The following is a 19715-nucleotide window of genomic DNA, read 5'->3' as shown; positions in this document are numbered from 1 at the left end:
AATATGTCATTATGTGGCTTTCTAAGTCAATCTGTGGCCTGAAGGAATTCTTATGCATACTCAGTGACCTCATTTCTCTTTGAGTTTGGCACCACTGCTCTCAAACACCTTTAGGACCTTACCATTAAGGGGTTGAGTATGATAGAAGCAATATCCTAATTCCTGTCCCCATACAAGTTAGACTAGTTTTTCCTTAATAGCTATTAAGTTTTCCTTAAAAGGCAAACCTCAAGATTTGTTTGGCTCAGGCTGTTCCTTCCCATTTCACTTCCCATTCACCTGACAACAAAACAGTTACAAGGAGCTCCTGTTACACTTGGAATTTTGCCTGGTGGATCATGAAGGGCAATATTCACCCAACTCAATAAACTAAGGTGTCTTCAATGCCTATTCTTGTTGAATACTGTTGTAAGTAAATCTTTTGATAATTGCTGAATGATCTAGTGAGTGTCTCATTTTGTTCCACTATCAAACTTAAACTATCACAGCAGTGATAGTTTAAGAGATACAAAGATAGCAGTGGGACCTGATGCAGGCCCAACTAGGAAATTCATCTAGCCTAGAGAGTCCCAAACTTATTTGACCTACATCCCCCTTAAAAAAAAAAAAATCACTCAGCAACCCCCTGGAAATCTACTTTCTTTAACCCTTTAATGGCTTTTTAAAAAAATTGGCATCATTTCAAAAAGATAAATATATATTTTTAAAAAAATAACACATCTTAAATTTAATAATTTGTGGGTTTTTTCCTGCATTGAAATTTTGATGATGCAATATTGCATTATGTAACTGTATAGTATTGTATTGTAAACAAGTCATTAAAAGCATGTATTCCTGCTACTCATGCCGAACTTCCCAATAATGCATAACAAGCTCACCTGCCAACACTTGCTTGTTAAAACCTGTTGCCATCTAGACCATTATCAGTTATAATTTGCATCTTATGTGTTTATTTGGAAAATAATGTAATTACTATGACTTTAATTCTGTCAACAACAGATGAAACATGTACTAAGTTTTTTCCAAATTTTCTTATCTTCTTTCCTTATGCTTCCCCCACCCCATTATTTTTATTCAATGCCCCCTAGGTAGTTCCAACGCCCCCAGGGAGCAGTATTGATCACTCTAGGAACCTATGACTCTGGTTTTGACTGCAGGTGAGTGTGCTGAGCCAGATCCCTCCCTTTGTTTGAAAAGACTGTAGCATTCTGTAACATATTACCAATAGGTGCTCACTGGATTTCTTTCTTTGGATATGCTATTAGTTGGCTGAATATTTAAAGTTACCACTTGAGACTTTTTTTAAAAAGTCATGAAAATATAGTGTGTATACACAGGTTGTAAAATATTCCTAACAATGACACATCACAGCAAGTCACATGCAATAATGAAGTGCTGGAGATAATAAGGCAGAAATGTTCCTTGCTCTCAAAATCTTCTAGACTAATGGTAGGCACATGCAAACAATTACATACAAATAAGATAGACAAGATAAATTAGAAATGACAGGGGGAAACCATTAGCATTAGAGGATTGGGAAAAGCTTCTTGTAGAAGGTGGACTTTTAGTTGAGACCTTAAGGAAGTTAAGAAAGCCAGGAAGAGAAGATGAATTCCAGGAATGGGGGAACAGCCAATGAAAATGCAGGGAATTGGGAGAGGGAGTGACTTATAGGAAGAATAGTAAGGAAGCCAGATTGCAGAGTATGTGAAAGTATAACAAAACTGAAAATGTGGTGGTGGTGAGGGGAGGGGTTAGGTTTTCCATTGAGATATTTTACCTCTTTTTCTAATTTTTCATTCTTGTTGACTAATTCCTCGTAGAGTTATTTGCTTCAATTTGGTTGATTCTAGTTTTTAGCGAATTATTTTCCTAGGTTAGTTTTTGGAGCTCCTTTTCCATATCACTCACTTTTCTTTTTAAGGACTGTTTTCTTCATTATAATGTTTTTCTAATTTTGATTTTAAAAGAATTATTCATTTTGTCTTTTATCTCTCTCATTTGGTTTTCAAAGTTCCTTTTGAGCTCATCTAGGAGAGCTTTCTGTGCTTGGGACCCTTTCCCTGTTGATGTTTCAGCTGTGAGTGTGGAGTCCACATTGTCTCCCTCTGAGTTTGGTTCCTCCCTCTGGGGATAGTGGGACTACTGAGTCTTTGTAGTCTGCTTTCTACCCATTTTGAGGCAGGGCCCTACCCACACCCTTCCTCTAGGGTTTCCAAACCTTTACTGTTCAGGGTTTTGCCCTGGGGCAATAATTACTATGTTTTCAGAGTGGTGGTAGTGGGGCGGGGGGTGTTGGGGCAGCCAGGGTTTACTCGGCCATCCTGGTCCTTGGAGGTCCTGATAGGGGCTTTTAAAATTTTTGGGCTATGGAGTGGTAGTCCCAGGAGTATTTGCTGTCCCGGACAAGGGCCCTTCATTTGATTCTTGCCTTGCTCTTTCCAGTCCCATCCCTTTGGTGATAGGCCTGGTAGTGGCCCTTGTGGCTGGTAGGACGACTTGCCCCCAGAGTTGATCAGACCTCCTCCTGGCCTGCCTCTGCGCGCCCTACCATTGCTTTCCGGCCTGCCTCTGTGAGGGGTTAGGTTTTGAAAGCCAAATGGATGATTTTATATTTGACCCTGGAAGTAATAGTAAGCCATTGGATTTTACTGAATAGGAGGGTTACATGGTCAAACCTGAGCTTTAGGAAAATCAATTTAACTGCTGAGTAGAATATGAACTGAAGTGGAAAGAGATGTGAGTCAGGGAGATAAGCAAGATGGTTTTTGCAGTAGTCCAGGCATGAGGTGATGAGGGCCTGGACCAGAATGATAACAGTTACAGGAGAGAAAAGGACATTTATAAGAAGGTAGAATTACTAGGAATTGGCAAATGATTAGATATGGGGGTGAAGAATGGATGACACCACCTAGTCTGAGTGACTGGGATTGTGGTGCCCTAGACAGTATTTAGGAAAGTTATTCCATGAGAAATGTCACAAAAGAATTCATAAAAAAACATGACTAAGAAAGGAGATATAGCAAGAAAAACAAAAGGTGGCTTGTACAAGCTATAGTGGCAACCCTGAAATACTAAAATGACAAAAGGAAGTTTTCATTGTGAGCAACTTCTCTGAATGATTTGTGTAGGATGATATACGGAGCAGTTATTTAGTTATATCTAAGGATATTTGGCTATATCATACATACTGATGAAATCATAGTTTCATCATAGCTATGAAGTAAAATTTAAATTATGCAGTGCTATGTAGCAGAAGATGCTTGGAGTGACCCTACCATTTACAAGCTGTGATTATAGGAAATTCACTTGACCTCTCTGGACCATTATAAAATGGTCATCCTTATTCAATACCTTTCTCTGGCTTTAGGTAAATATCCTCTTTTGATCATTACTGAATGATTTGTATATTATCCTCAATTTGCATTTATTTATTTCACCAAGTTATTGTGATAAATGAAAAAAATACATACTTTGCAAAACCATAAAGTACTTTGCAAAACTATTTGTTATTAGCTATTTTAAAATGATATTTATTAGAATAAACCTTAATTGGGTCAGTGGCTAAGTAAAACTTTTTTTTTTAATTATCTTTTTTGGAGAGGGGTAGGTAGGGCAATTGGGGTTAAGTAACTTGCCCAAGGTCACACATAGTTCTAAGTGTTAAGTGTGTGAGGGTCAATTTGAACTTAGGTCCTCCTGACTCCAGGACCTATTCACTGTGCTACCCAGCTGTCCCTAAGTAAAACTTCTTGTGAAACAATTTCAAAGTGTGTCATTTTGTTCCATCATTAAATCTAGACTATCACGGGACTGGGCCAGTCTGAGTTAGGACCAGTTCACAACAAAAGACTATAATTATGAATATAGTTTTCATGGAACAAAAGAAGCTAACTTGTTCATGTGGGGAATCAGACTCATGACCTTGTGTAGATTTAAAACCACATACGTGTTTGTAATATTTAAACAGCCTGTTGGTGGGTCTGCCTACCTCACCTCTCCCCAGTCTAACTCATTCTTAGTCAATAAAATGATTTTCCTAAAATACAGGTTCAACCTTGTTTGGCACCCCTCCCTCCAGCCAAAATAATAATAATAAACCCCAAAGCAACCCTCCTATGGCTGGATCAAATACAATAATCTTCTGTTTGGCATTCAAAGTCTTTCATAATATAACCAACCCCCTCATTGATACCCCCCCTTCTGTCTTTTTACACCTTATTTCTCATCATGTATGCTTTGATCCAGAGACAACTTGCCTCCTGCTAGTCCATGAACAAGAGATTTCATCTCTGAGCTTCATATATTTTCTAGGACTGTCCCTCATGCCTAGAATGCTCTATCTTTTTTCATGTCTACCTCCTAGCTTCCCTGAAGTGCCAACCAAAATCCCATCTTCTATAGGAAGCCTTTCCCAATGCCTCTTAAATTCTAGTGCCTTCCCTCTCAATTATTCCTGAGTGTATTTCCAATTTATCCTAAATATAACTTGTTTGCAAGCAAATTTGCATTTGTTTGCTTGTTTTTCCCCCATTAGATTGTGAGCTCCTTGAGGGCTGGGACTATTTTCTGCCTCTTTTTGTATCCCTAGCACCTGACACAGTACGTGGCACATAGTACATACTCAATGTTTATGGAAGACATCTGGGAATATGTGAAAGGACAGAGAGGTAGGGGCAGTCTAAAATGGATGTTTCTCTCCAAAAGGCTACAGGGTATCATGGAGCAATTAACAACAGCATTTAGAAGAGTGGCATACATAAATCCAGCCTTTAACATTCATCCAAATGATCAGTTACTGGTTTTAGATTTGGATTTCACAATCATAGGTTTAGAACTTGAAGGAACCTATGTTCCTTCTAGTCTAGTAGTCTAAACTCTTCACTTTAACAGATGAAGAAAATGAGGTTCAGAGAAGTTAAGCAACTTGCCCAAGGTCACAGAGGTTTTAATTAGTGGACCTAGGGGAATCAAAATCAAGTTTTCTTAATTACTCCAATTTCAGTTTATTTTTATTTTTTGCTTTTTGAAGGGGGAAAGGCAGGGAAATAGGGGTAAATGACTTGCCCAAGGTCATACAGCTAGTAAGTGTTAAGTGTCTGAGGCCAGATTTGAACTCAGGTCCTCCTGACTCCAGGGCTGGTGCTCTATTCACTGCATTATCTAGCTGCCCCAGTTTTTTTTTTAAATTGGAATAGTGTATCAAGTAATTCAGGGTCTTGGCCTCTTTATAAATTCAACAGGGACAAATAGTTTACAATTAGGGGATGTATAGTCAGAGAATAATGAAGTCAATCTAGAAGAGGTAGGTCCAAGGTAAAATATAAAACTCCAAGGCTAAGGTTGTAGCAGAAATGCAGGATAAGGCTTTTTATTATATCACTTTCATTCATGAGCAATCTATATATTCAAGGTTCCACTGAAGTTATTTATTTTCAGTGTAAAGAAATGTAGGACTTTCCTGGATTAGGTTTCAAGATAGTTGCTTCCCTGGGTTGGCTAGGTGGTGCAGTGAGTAAAATGCTGGCCCTGGAGTCAGGAAGACCCGAGTTTGGTTCCAGTCTCAGACATTTAACACCCACACAAAAAAAACCTAGCCGTGTAACCTTGGGCAAGTTACTTAACCCCAATCACCCTCCAAAAGGCAAAGAAAAAAAAAAAGATAGTTGCTTCCTCTGACAGATCAGAATAGGGCATTAGATAACAGGCCTAGAGCACCAGAACCTCAGACTTTGACCTAGCAGAGCCTGTACTGGGGCCTCAGACAGAGCATACAGCATTAAAACATACTTCATATAGGCAAAATATTTTACAAATTACATTATGTTCTCTTATTCCCATCTGGCTCAACCCAGCCTCTTCTTCTTACCTCTTCCATCATGTTCTTTGGAACGCTTATTCTATCATTAACACATTCTCCCACTTTGTAGATTTCCTTTTGACATATTTGTTATTTTTTTTGTATTCATGGGAACTTGGATCTTTACAGAAGATTACTTATCACTGGCTATCCTTTTTTCAGTGTTATTTCTTTTTTATAATATTATCTAAAATGGTGGCAGGTGCATAGATTTTTAAGGGTGTTGTGATGATTTTAAACTCAGAAGAGAAAAGGTTTCTGAATGATGGTAGCAATGGGATATAAGGAATATGCTGATTCCCTACTGAACCCATAGCTTGGGATTGCCAAGACCCATGAAGATTCAAGAGGACCTCACAGACATAAAAGAGACTTTGAAGGACAAAAGGTCACAGAAACTTGGTGGTCTGGAATGTGTGTAGGCACATATTTTCCCAGGAATCTCAGGTTTCTGACTGCTTTGGCCATAGGCAGTTAGTGGAGGGCTGGTGTGCTGCTGCTTGCAACTGAAAACAAGAGAATCTGAAGATTATATATAAAAGCAGGGAGGGGAAGATGAGAGCAAAACAAGTTCAGATAAACAGAAGGGATGGATTGGATACAGGTAGAGGTGAAGAGTAGCTGAGCCTACCAAAGACGCTGAGACCAGATTGTCTCGAACTAATGAGAGCAAGCAGAGCGCAGTCTACAGTTTTTCTCTCCCTGCTTCCCTAGAAAGCTGCATTGGGGTTGTTTTTGCTCATTTTATCTGATCCATCACCCTTCTTTTCTATTGCTCTATGACAAGCAGGTAAAAGGGGAAATAAATGAACCAACATGCAACATTATTTTAAGAATGGTGTGCGTCATATTAATGTTCATGTGTATTTTTTAATGCTATTTGATACTAATATATCACCACATGACAATTTGTAGTGAATCATCAAATACTTTTGAAAATTTGGAAGATGACTGAGGTGGGAAGTATGGTCATAGGAAAAATGGTGGGGGAAGGGGGATTCTTTAAACTAACTGGAGACCAAAGAGGGTTTGAGTTCTGTACTATTATCATTATTGGGGGGTGAGCGGGGCTATAATTTCTGAAGATATTCTAAGATATACAGACTAGATTGCCCATGAACTTGAGAGATAGCAGGAGATGAACCTGAATGTGTCCATGGGGATATATCAAGTACATTCCTTAGCTCTGTAGCATTGCATCTATCTCTACACCTCATCACATTCATACATCCCTATAGAGAAAAGAAAAAAATATACTGTAACCAAATATTTCATCTACAATAATAAAAAAGGTTGACCTAATAGGAAGGAATGTAAAACCTGGAAGGAAATAAAACTGCATGTCTCAGGGACACCATAGTATTCCATTGCTAGTTGCTTTTGAGAAATGCACAATTCAAAAGACAGAGGCAAAAAATTCCTCAAACTCTCACAGAAAAATATGGCTTAATTTTGGATTATTGCCATGACATTCTGGATTAGAATTATGTATTTCCATCCTCTCATGGGAATTCTCCACAAAGGCACAAAACCAATCCATATTTCTGAAGATTAAACATGGATGACAGTGAAAATTAGTATTGCAAAACAAAAATATTCTATAACATAGAGAATACAGAAAGATAACAAAGGTTAGAAACTGCTTTCATCACTGCTAAAAGAGTAAGAAAATGTTCAAAAGATTTTAAATTTCTTGTATGAAAAGTATTTAATATTTTAAATATTTAAACATGCTTGATATTACAGGAGACTACATTTACTCTTAAGGAATGTAAATACTTCTTCAAGATCTGCCTCAATTATAGGGAGGAAAGCATAAATGAATAAAACTCCAACATCCAAAAGCAAAGGTAAAGAAAAAGCTCATGATTTCACCACTACATTCTGCCAGGGGAATATATTTTTTTTGAGGGAAAAAAAAGTTCAACTTTTCTCCAGTGATTTTTTTTTAACTAAAAAAAATTTAATTCCCTGTTAGGAAACCCAGGGTAAAGATTCCAACTGGTATCCAATATAAACAAAGAAAATATAAGCTTCCCAAGCCTCTTCATGGAAGAGGAGCTTATAAGAAGCAAGTAGGATTTACAATTAAGATTTCTAAACACAGAAAAACTCAATTATGCAACGATAACAATTTAACTGAAATAGTCTAGCAAGTAACTGTAATTATACAGATTAAAAAACAAAACAAAAAAAATCATAAAATTAATTTTAGAGAAATGGTTAAAGTATTCTTTTAATGGCACAATTTCCAATCAATATATTTCTCCACTGTAACTTTTAATAGCTTTTGGGAAACTATTAAATGATGAAATTATTTGAATAGTACCCAGGATAATCACCATAGATGTACATTAAATGACAAATAAATTTATGGCCAATTTCATAGTTGCTTAAATAAGAATGCAAAAATGTCACCCAGTAACTGACAGCTAAATTAAGCCTGAACTACATGTACTGTGTGTTACTTGAGTATGTAAACATACATCCCATGAACACATGCAGAGCTGTAGAAACAAGTACAGTTCTATAAAATCAAAACTTGTGTCTATCAATACATACAATCCTCTCACATTAAAAAGAAAAGCAGCTTATGGTGGTCAGAAGGCCTCATTTAAAGATAAAACAGAATAAGTAACCTGATCTTTCTCATGTATAGAACTCCAATAAAAGCTTAACTTCATCTGACTTTCTTGGTATGGAACAAAACAAAATAAAACAAACCTCTTCCATAGTTGGATGAATGTTTTCCTTTCATTGTAAAAACATCAAATTAAATGGACATTACAGTCTTTCACTCTTTTTCAGATAAAAAGAATGCTTTGCATTCCAACTACAAAGAAAAACTCTAAAAACAGTTTAGGATAAGTGTCAAACAACACACAGGGAGATATTTTCAAGTACTTTGTGAACTGTTCAGTCAGTAGTTTGAGATGTTTGTTTTTCCTGAGAACTGAATTGGCCCCAAGAAAATAAACAAGCAAAGGAAATGACCTGAGTTCATGGGAATTTTTAAACTTGAAAGAGAACTGCTCCAGGATTTTTAGGATCTCATTAATAGCTTTTTATAGCAAAGATTTCTTAGCAAATCATATGCTATAAGGTAATATGGTCTTATTATTTTTTTGACCCTTCAAATAATTGGTTTACTTTACATAAATATATGGAAAGGCCAAAACAGAAAATATGACTTGACACTTATATGTGTGTGAATACACATATATAAACATACACACATATACATCTGTGTGTTTATGTATATATAAAAACACAAAAGAATAATCAGAGATGTCTTCATACTCAGTACTATTCTTGAGGGATGAATAAAATAGGGATGATATGGAAGGTGAGGCAGATAGCTTCTTTTCTGGCAATTATCTTTTAAACACCTCATTCTCATGTGACATATTTACAAGAATGGAATGGGGACAGTGTTGATCCCATGGCTATTTCTGCTATGAGGTTGTAACATACATTATTATCATCTGTAAACCCCTAACAGGTTACAAATCAGAACATGAATTGGTCTTGCTAATAACACAGAAGAGAGAAATTTGGCTGCAATCTATTTTCTAATTTATATAATCTAGTTCAAGGCACTTAAAAAAAAAACTTGGTACCTCAGTTTACTCATTGGTAAAGTGAGAACACTATTAATTTACTTACTTCTGGGAATTACTGTGAAGATTACTGAATGGCTTTTAAAGCACTTTGAGCTCCTCAGATGAAAAGCACTTTGGAAACTGTTTATCTCGAGGAAAACTCTTCTATTGTCTTATAACTGTAATCGAAATTTGTGCCTTAAATTGATACTACCTAAACATATAGAAAATATATTTTAGTAGAATTTCATAAATTCACTTAATTTTGGGGAATATGATTTTTTTTACTTCTAGCTTTTTAACTAATTATCTTTTTAAAAAGTTCTCTCATTGGGGCGGCTAGGTGGCGTAGTGAATAGAGCACTGGCCCTGGAGTCAGGAGGACCTGGGTTCTGATCCGGCCTCAGACACTTAACACAAAAACTAGCCATGTGACCCTGGGCAAGTCACTTAATCCCAATTGCCCTCCAAAAAGCAAAAAATTAAAAAAATAATAAAATAAATTAAAAAGTTCTCTCATGCTGCATATGTACCTTAAAGAATCACAGAATTTTGCAGGGAAAAAGAACTGAACTAAATTATTTGTGTGAAACTATCAAGTTTTTGTTTTAATGAAAAAAAAAAAAAAGCTGAAAATTTGCCATAATGTCTATATTCAACTAAAGAGTAAAAAGATATTTTTCCTGGAAAAAAAATAACACTGTAGAAATGTGTTTCTTAAATTATGACCAATGAAGTTTTTCTTTTTTAAAGCAATGCTTCAAACATTAGAATAAAATAGAGGTAATAAATTATAAATACAGTAATTAGAGCCATTTGTTTCTTTTTAAAGCATTAGTTATCTAATTAATTTAATTTCAATTCTAATTAATTTAAATTCAACAAAATCTAAAGGTGTAGTTAGCCTCAATGTTACTGTGGAAAATGTAGATTTTAATTTAAAATACCTTTTGTTCTTTATTCTTAAATAAAATAAAATTTTAGGTGCATATATTTGGTTAACTAATTGGATTCCATTGGATAATGAATCTTTTTACTTAAATTAACAGTTTTATGATTGTTACCATAGGGACTTTCAAATCTTCCTTAACAACCCATTCTTCTGTGATGCCATATAGAGTGATATCTAAAAACTTGAAATTAACTCATTTAGGTTAGGACTGAATGTTAGAAAAAATAAAAATAAGGTGCTTTTAAATACAAATATTTCTTGCCCCAATAAAAATGAAACATACTTAAACCTGAAACCTGTGTCTTAAACATATTGGATTTTAACAAGCATCAATTTTGTGCCATTAAAGTTCCTTCAAGAGTTCAGATTGGATCTAACTTTGGCTTTGCATCATTGTCTTGTTCATGTTTGTACATGAAAGTTAAAAGAAAGAGGGCAATATCCAAAGATGACCAATATGCAGTATGTGATGTTACAGCTGACCAGTACCGGCTTTCCACAAGGCCTTCTCTGAGTTCAAAATCAATCCTGTGATCCAGTTCCACTAGGAAAAAAAAAAGTCACAATTTTAACAAATAGATCTCTGCAGAATCTTATTAAGTAAATAACTGAAGATAAAATAGTTCACTGAAGTTTATCTCAAAACTTTTAATCTGAGGTTTCTATATTTCCTTCCCCTCCATATACCCCCCCCCAAAAAAACACATAAAAAAATTTCATACTGCTAAAATGAGGGAGGTACCTTTTCTTAGTCAACAGAAAATAAGAGAAGAATGCAACAAAAACTACTGCTAATTCACTTGAAATGACTAACAGGTGGAACGGGGAAGTAAATATAAGAATAGTAATGAGGTTCAGAGAGACTTTACTCTTTATTCTATTTGTCAACTGATTATTGTCCAGGTCAATTTCTAACTTCCAAAGTTCCCTTTAATTATGACTTTGACAGACACTTAAAACAAGGCTTCAAGATAATTCAATTAGTCTCGTTTTATTAAGATTTGTAAACTCCTTGAGAGTAGAAGGACTGTTTTATTTTTTGTCTTTCTATCACCAAGGCCTAGCACAATGCCTGGCACACAATAGGCACTTAATACTGATTCAATAAAACTTCAGGGAGGGAAAACTTGGCTAATGGAATTTTAGTCTTTAGTACCTCTTTCTGATTTGTATGACATTTTACAAAGATCAATACTAACAAAAACTCAGACCATTCAGTCAATTCCATTTTATTTTTGGTTTGGAGCTGCAAAAGATATTTTAAAAAAGTGGTGGCATTTAGGAAGGAGAAGTATGAAATTTTGAGAAAAGCATGGGCTTTGTTTGCTTCACACTGGAAATTTACTAGTGCATCTGAGAAATTAAAATTTATGTAGGTGCTAAATTACAGTCTGGTTTTCATTAAGCCTTTGTTTCCATACTCAATGAACTGTTTGGGAGAGTTGTGATCCAACTGTAATGAATGGTTTATCTAATAGATATATATCACACACTGATTTATGATTTGATTAAGCCACCCTGTGATTTACAACATTTTAATTTTTTGTTTCTATCTATGGATGGGGAGCTGGGAAGGCCATATGACTCATTAATTCACAGGTTAGTAGCCTAAAAAGCAGCAAATATTACCACTGCCTTTAAAGATGACATCAACACAAAGAAAAACAGCTGCATCTTTCCAGATGATATCTGTAGGTGCTTTAAAAAAACAACAACAGGCCAAGTACTCTGCTGAGAGACAACAGAAAGTGGGAGAGTGGACAATGTGTGCACACCAAACCTACTGATAAAAACAAAGGGCTAGAAGAAGTGTACCATTGAGGCAAATAGGAGAAAACAAAAGATGGAATGGGAAGATTAGAGATACAGGAGATTCATCAATGAAATCTTGGTAAGGAAAAAACATTGCTCTAGAATTCTCAAATCTGTACAGTGTATCTTTCTAATTCCCTAAACTTTGGGTTTAAATATTTCATTTTATTGTCAATGAAAGGGATTTTTTTGTCCCTACTTTGTTAAGTTTTATTTAACTTGACCTTGCTCTTATAACCTTTCTTGTGTAACCACACTGCCTTGCTCTAATAATGATCATGTGTCATGGATTTTCTTCAGATCTTTGTTAGTTAGTATCAGTAACTTTTGAGTTAGCTTTTCCAGGCTAGGAGAAATTAAGAGATTTAGGGAACAGGATTGGATATGTTTGCACACAGAGAAAAAAAAATTGAGAAGCATTGTTCATATATTATCAGAATAAGATATGCTTTAAATATTTAGTATCTGCCAAAGGAAGATTATCTTAATCTAATTCACTTAACATATTTGATAACATGTAGTATTTATTATAGGAAATACATTTTCTGGGATAAAATTCTCATTCCATTAATTAACCATGAAAACAGATCAGCATAATTGGATTACTTCTTACTCTGGGTATCTATCTAGTCTTTGTACTTTACTGGCACACCCCCTGTTTGTTCCTCACCTGACTTTTAAAATACCTAGTTTCCTTTAAGACAGTTCAAGAACTAACTTCTGCAAGAAATCTTACCAGAGGCTATTACTTTCTCCCTTAACTTCTCCCAAGATAGTTTTATATCTGTTTTGTATGTACTTATATATATGCATGTTGTTTTCTTCTTCTAAACCTACTTAACAGGAAGGGTTTCTATTTTGTATTTCCAGCATGGGGCATAAGTAGCACTTATACAGATGCTTGAGTCGAGACAATCCAAAAGTAACAAAGAATTTATAGTATAGTAGTGGAAATGACATGTACACACATAGGCATATACAGAATAATCACAAAATAAATACAAGCTAGTTTAGAGTAGCAGTTACATGGATTAGCAAAGTGCTTGAAAGGGATTATATGAGGGAGAGTTGAAGAGGGGAGTCAGTTCCAGGCATGTGAAAGGGTTAGCACTCCTGTCTTCAGACAGGAAGATGGAGGTGCCAAATAGGGGGAAGAACGAGAAGGCCAGTTTGGCTGGACTGTAGAGCAGGTGAAAGGGGATAAAATATAATTCAAATGGAAAGGCAGGCTGGGGCATATGGATTTTGGCTTTAAAAGATAAAAAGAGAAGTTTCCATTCTAGAGGCAATAGGGAACCTGGAAAAACCGAGGACACAGTGAGCGATCTCCAGATGAACAAAGGACAATCCATATTGAGCCGTCTAATTAAATACTACTTTTATTCTTTGCTAAGCTATTTTTGGTTTTCCTAATAGTCTGAGAAAATGAATAATACGTTTCAGTTGGGCAAATATTTGACTCCCAAAGCATATGTCTGTTTTTCAAGATATCATTATGAAGATAAGATATTTATGAAATATTTTCTCCTCCTTAGCCACACTTTGTTTTAAAACGTATTCCCCATTTTGAAATCAAATATTCTGACAACTTGTTTTGGATGAAAGATATTTCCTTGTCCCATATAACTTTCACTGTTAGAAATCAAATTCCTAGGGTGGCTAGGTGGCACAGTGAATAGAGCACTGGCCCTGGAGTCAGGAGAACCCGAGTTCAAATCTGGCCTCAGACACTTAACTAGCTGTGTGACCTTGGGCAAGTCACTTATCTCCAATTGCCCTGCCTTCCCCCTTCCAAAAAGCCAAAAAAAAAAAAAATCAAATTCCTAGTTTACAGAATATAAAGATCATCTTCTTTAATAAATGGAAGTAGGTTGAACTTATTAAGGGAAGAAGGGAGATGTCATGGACACATCATTTTTCATTCTCTAGCTCCTAGGTCATTTTTGTGGTCAGTTTGGGACGTTAAGTAGCTGAGATAGTTGAAGGAAGGAAGCAGAGAAACAAGTGCTACTTGACAGCAAGACAAACAAGTATTTAGATGTATATAGACTTAGTACTCCTTTTATCACCTACAACACAAATAGCTCACAATTAAACTAATTCCTTATGGAAGGCATTGCCTCTTTATCACAAGAAGAAGAAAGATATATTGAGAGAGGTTCTTTCTTGGTATAGATTTCATTGTTACTACATCAAAACAGCATTACTGACATGGAGAAATGTAAATTTTAGGTAAAATCCCTTGTAATAATGATTGCTATTATATGAAATGGTCATATCTATATGTCAAGGGATGGAGAAGGGGATGTATGGAAAATTAAAAATACAGAACAAATTCTAAAAATTATAACAGTCAAATTATGATAGTGCAAAGTTGAACTGGAGGTCATAATAATAAAAGAAAAAAAATCTGAACTATGTTATATCTGTGGCAAAACCCAAGGGAGAAAAGAGAAGTGGAAGAAAAAAAACAACCTGTTACATACATCAAGATTTTAATCTTGGAATATGCTGAAAAAATCATGAGCTTCTTAGTTTATTCTGCAACAAGCTATATACTTCCTTTTAATGTATTTAAAAAACAACTATAATGAAAAGATCAACCATCAATGTCACACATGTAACTCCAAGCATCCATTAAATAGCTTTGTATGAATCTCTTATTATATAATGTCTATATGCATTAAGGTAGAAAATGATTTTTGGAGGCTTTCAGGAAAACAAAAGAAGGAAAAAGGAAGGAAAGAAATTTTGCCTTTTTTTTTTTTTTAACTTAAAGGTACCTCTCTCCCTGGGGGAACATAAGAAAATTAATAATTTTAGTTCATTAAAGGTGGTTAATAATTACTAAAGGGTTCATACAATTGCCATTAAAAGTATATATAAAATCATATTTGTAATAACATACAAACTGATTTTTACAAAAAAGTTTATAGAAAGTATTAATCCAGTTTTCATCATAGTAGAACATTTATTTAAGTGGGTCATTTTCAGATTCTGAATGCTATTCCTGATCTATATCACAGTGAGGGAATTGTCTTTATTCTGCATTACAAATCCAGGAAAAAGAAGTTGTAGGAGATTAAAGAATGATTCCTATAGTCTAAAATCTGTGTGTGTGTGTGGGGGGGGGGCGGGGAATAAAAACAACACCACAAAGCACTGCAAAGTATTGCTGTTAAAATGGTATTCACAGATTTGGAGACTGGAAGTTAGGAGAGTGGTTCTAATTCTGTATGATTGTCTGGCATACTGTTGGAAGTAAGTTTTTTTGAAGAACATATCTGACTCCATCTTGTTCATCTATCAACCACTTTGCTGTATATGACCCAGTTGGTGTCCTTCAGTGTCTTCTTTCCTCTTTTCTGTACAGAAAGACTTAGCTGCTGAAGGTGGAGGAATCCTGAGTATTTTGAATGTTCTCCCTGGTTAGGCCTGACAAACAGTTTTCACTGATTCAGCAAAACTAGTTCATACTAAGAAAATAACTTCCTTATCTCCTGAAGAAAATAGTATACATTTTTCTTTAAATTAGTATACTATTTTTCTTGGTATGGCCACCTGCATTTTAATGAATAGCCATCTTTAAAAATAAATTCATATAATGTATAACTATTGCTTGCTGAATTGTGAATGATGCACTCCTCAACAACTGTTGGTGGAGAATGCCATACTCTGCATGTAATAAAACCCGTTTCCTGATTTGTTCTGGCTTATTGGCTTTAGACAGAACTGATTAGAAAATTTGTGTAACAATACATACAGGAGTACAAGTTTTATTTTTGTGGAACATCCTTCATATAATAAAGTATTAAAATGAAAAAATATCAAGACACATCCTCAAGTCAACTAGTGGGGGGACAAGAGTAGAATTATACAAATAAGTTACCTTTATAGAATATTACTAATCAAGTAGAACGCAAGAGCTTAAGCAATCAAGCCATTGGTAAGAAGAAAATAATCTTCTAAAGTAGATCAAGAACATCTCGATTTGTTAACAGATACTAATGAGATTTAATAAAGGTTAAGGTTTTTCAAATTTATTTTGCCAGCCTAAGCTTCAAATTGATGACAACAAATAGACAATAGAGGTTACTCTTCAAAGAAATACCCACATGGATCAGGAAACTGTCTTTGTTTTCTCCTATTAAAGTAATCAAAAATATGATCCCCCAGACCTAGGGCAAGTGGAGTGGGTAGAAGAGAAGAACAGATACAAAGTAAAAATCCTAGATAAAGGATGTAAGGAAATTTTTTTCTATGAATCAACAGAATTATAAGAGTGCCTAAATGACAAAATAACAAAATATCTAATGAAGACATGATGAATATAATCTTTAAGCAAACCAAAGAGTTAACTGGCAGCTCTGAAAGATTTAAAGAAAAGGTTTTAGCTTTAGCCACAAGGCTTGACAGAGAAAACTACTTTAGTAAATATGTTGAAAAAAATAACATGTTACAAATGGAACTATATTATTATACTTTGGTACACATTTAGATGAATCCACTTAACTCTGTGCCTCAGTTTTCTTATCTGTAAAGTAAGCTGGAGAAAGAAACAGCAAACCACTCCAGTATCTCTGCCAAGAAAACCCCAATGGGCTCACAAAGAGTTGGACACAACTGAAATGAATGGATAACAATACTGCACTGAAGAAGATTACTCACTGCTGTTCAGTGCTGCTACAGAAAAAGCAAGGTTAACTGGAGGTGGCCCTTAGTTTCATCACACCTTTTTGGAGTTTCTATGTAGTAAGCAGGAGCTTACCTCTCAAAGTCAGCTAGGTAGGTGGTGCAGTACAGTGAGTGCTAGGCCTGGAGTGAGGAAGATAGGAGTCCAAATTTGGTCTCAGTGTGTGACCAGTCTTGTGTGACCCTGGGCAAGTCATTTAACCTTTATCTGCCTCAGTCTACACATCTGTAAAGTGGGGATAAAAAAAGCATCTACCACCCAAGGTTGCAGTGAGAATTAAATATTTAAGTGCTTTGCAAACATAAAAGTACTATTTAAATGCTATTATTATTTTAGGGGTCAGTTATTATAAATGTGTTTTGACAGTGATTTAAGCAACTATGATTTATAAAATTCTGTGCCACTATATTTTGAATAAAATTATTTTGTCACTTGCATGATGTAACAATAGCTTGTCCTTTCACATTTGCTGCTCAAGTTCATATTTCCCAACATCAAGCCTAAATTTGCTTCTTTTTAACTTCTTCCCATTGCTTCTAGTTCTGCCTTCTGGGTCCAGAAAGATAAATTCTAATCCCTCCTCCACATGACATGTCCCTCAAGAGTCTTTTCTTTAGGCTAACATTCCTTCTTCCTTCAACTGACCTTCCTATGTCATGGACTCAACTCAAGCTTCTTCAAATTCACTGTTATCATCCTTTGGATATTCTCTAGCTTATCTATATTCTTACTGTGACTTTCAGCATTGCACATAATATTCCAGATAAGGTCAGCATGTGGGAGGGGGGACAAAGTACAGTGGAATTATCACCTCCTAATTCATGGAAGCTAAGCCCCTCATTAATGCTGTCTAAAATTAAAAAATATTTTTTCAATTTCATAGCACATTGGTGACTCAAATTGAGTTTGTAATCCAGATCTTTTTTTGAACTGTCTGTCCATGTCTCTTCCATCTTATATTTGTGAAATTGACTTTTTGTACCAAAATGTAACATATTATGGTTAACTCTACTAAATTTTTTTATTAGACTCATAGCCCCATTCTCTAGCCTAGCAAAATCCTTTGGGATCTGGACTCTTTTCATTTAGTGTGTTATTTAAACTTCCTAACTTCATATCTGCAAATTTGATGAACATACCATCTATACCTGTATGTAATTCATTATTAAAATAATAAACCAAAGTCTAAGCAGAGGTCCTTGGAAGAGTCCACCAGAGACTTCTTGCCAGGTGGACAATGAACCACTAATGACTACACTTTCAAGTTTGGCCATCCAACCAGTTCTGAATCTGATTGTATTATTTTAATGCCTTCTTCTCTTAAGCATAGCAAAAAATGTTGTCCAGGGGTGGCTAGGTGGCGCAGTGAGTGAGTTAGGAGGACCTGAGTTTGGTTCTGGCCTTAAGACACTTAGCACATACAAAAACTAAAACAAAACAAAACACTAGCCATGTAACCTTGGACAAGTTACCCCAATTGCCCTCCAAAAGGCAAAAAAAAAAAAAGTTGTCCATACTGTAAACTATAAATTAATAAAAGAATTAAGGTTCAAGTATCTGAAATTCTATTTGTACTACACCTTCCAGAGTAAGAAAGCAGTCTTTCTTCCTCTTTTGTTGTGACTATAATAGGGTAGAAAGTTTCAGAATCTATCCCTCCTTATGTAAAAGGGCAATGGGAAAAAAGAACTTTAATTACATAATTTTAAAATTTAAAATACTTATCAAATTTGTATACTGAGGAATACCTCTTCTATATTTATGGGTATATGCAGTGGCAAAGTAGTATAATAGTATTAAATCAACCACAGAGTCAAAAAGACCTGGGTTCCAGTCTTGCTCCTCATACATCTAGCAGTGGGACCATCTGTACACTGTTTCACCATCCCAAGTAACTCTCTGTGACTCTTAAGTTGCACAACAATTACTAATTTGCATAAGTAGAAGGGGCTTTCTTATATTGAGGAAATCACAGGTCCAAAATCTTTCTACTTCCCCCCAAACAAGTTCAGAATTCTGGTCATGTAAAAATAACCTCTAAGCATGTGCTAAGTTTCAAAATCACTGTTGACATGACAACTATAGATAAGAACATATAAATAAAGTTTCAATATAAACTGATAATTCAGTTATAAAAAACTTAGGGTCTTTAATTTAGTAAAATTAGACTAGATCTTATGCTATATCTGTGGTCTAATGATGTATTTCACTTTTATTGATGATAGGCAGTTAAGAGTACTATTTACTAAATTCTGCTGTCATTTCTAAACCTAGCTTTGTAGATTCAATTTTTAGATTTAAAGTTCTTAAATTCAGGTTGAGTAAAATGAAGCCGATCACAGAAACTTCAGACTTGGGGCAGACTGGATTGGAAGTGAAACACAACTCAAGATGAGATGTACCATATATTGAAGAAATTTTAATAGCCTGTGGAATTTTTACTACCATTGTACATATCCTTTAAAACCATCTACTGTATGATATGAGGCTCAATTAGATATTACTGTTATTGAAAATGTGCTATGAGATCCCATTAAATGAAAGTTCTTCATTATATGACATTACTGCTACAAAGGAAAATAGCGAAAACCATATCTAGATTTTTTTTTAAACTTTAAAGGAAAGGTCTGCCCATGTCACTACCCTTCCCAACAAACTCTAGCGATTCCTTATTGTCTCAAGGATAAAATGTAAATCTGTTTGGCCCACACCTACTTTTTTAGCCTTTTTATATATTATTTTATAGTCTATGGTCTAGCCAACCTGACCTTACATATGACATGCCATTTCCCGTCT

General features: G+C 35.1%; 1 protein-coding gene across 5 annotated transcripts in view; it reads right to left on the bottom strand.

Annotated features, from left to right (window-relative positions):
- Positions 1-7542: 7542 nt before the first annotated feature.
- Positions 7543-19715, bottom strand: part of DDHD1 (DDHD domain containing 1) — a 124773-nt gene continuing 112600 nt past the window's right edge. For all 5 annotated transcript variants that reach the window (XM_069082213.1, XM_069082210.1, XM_069082209.1 and 2 more), the window contains one exon: positions 7543-10958. In XM_069082213.1, coding sequence (XP_068938314.1) covers positions 10777-10958 — 182 coding nt within the window. In that variant the 3' untranslated portion in view covers positions 7543-10776. The remainder of the gene's footprint in view (positions 10959-19715) is intronic.

The sequence above is a fragment of the Petaurus breviceps genome, unplaced genomic scaffold, assembly GCF_028583685.1.
Source record: "Petaurus breviceps papuanus isolate PSGF00001 unplaced genomic scaffold, PetGlider_PUasm1.0 164, whole genome shotgun sequence".
Lineage (NCBI taxonomy): Eukaryota > Metazoa > Chordata > Mammalia > Diprotodontia > Petauridae > Petaurus > Petaurus breviceps.
Note: the sequence above shows the minus strand (reverse complement) of the source record. Positions and strands in the feature narration are given on the sequence as shown.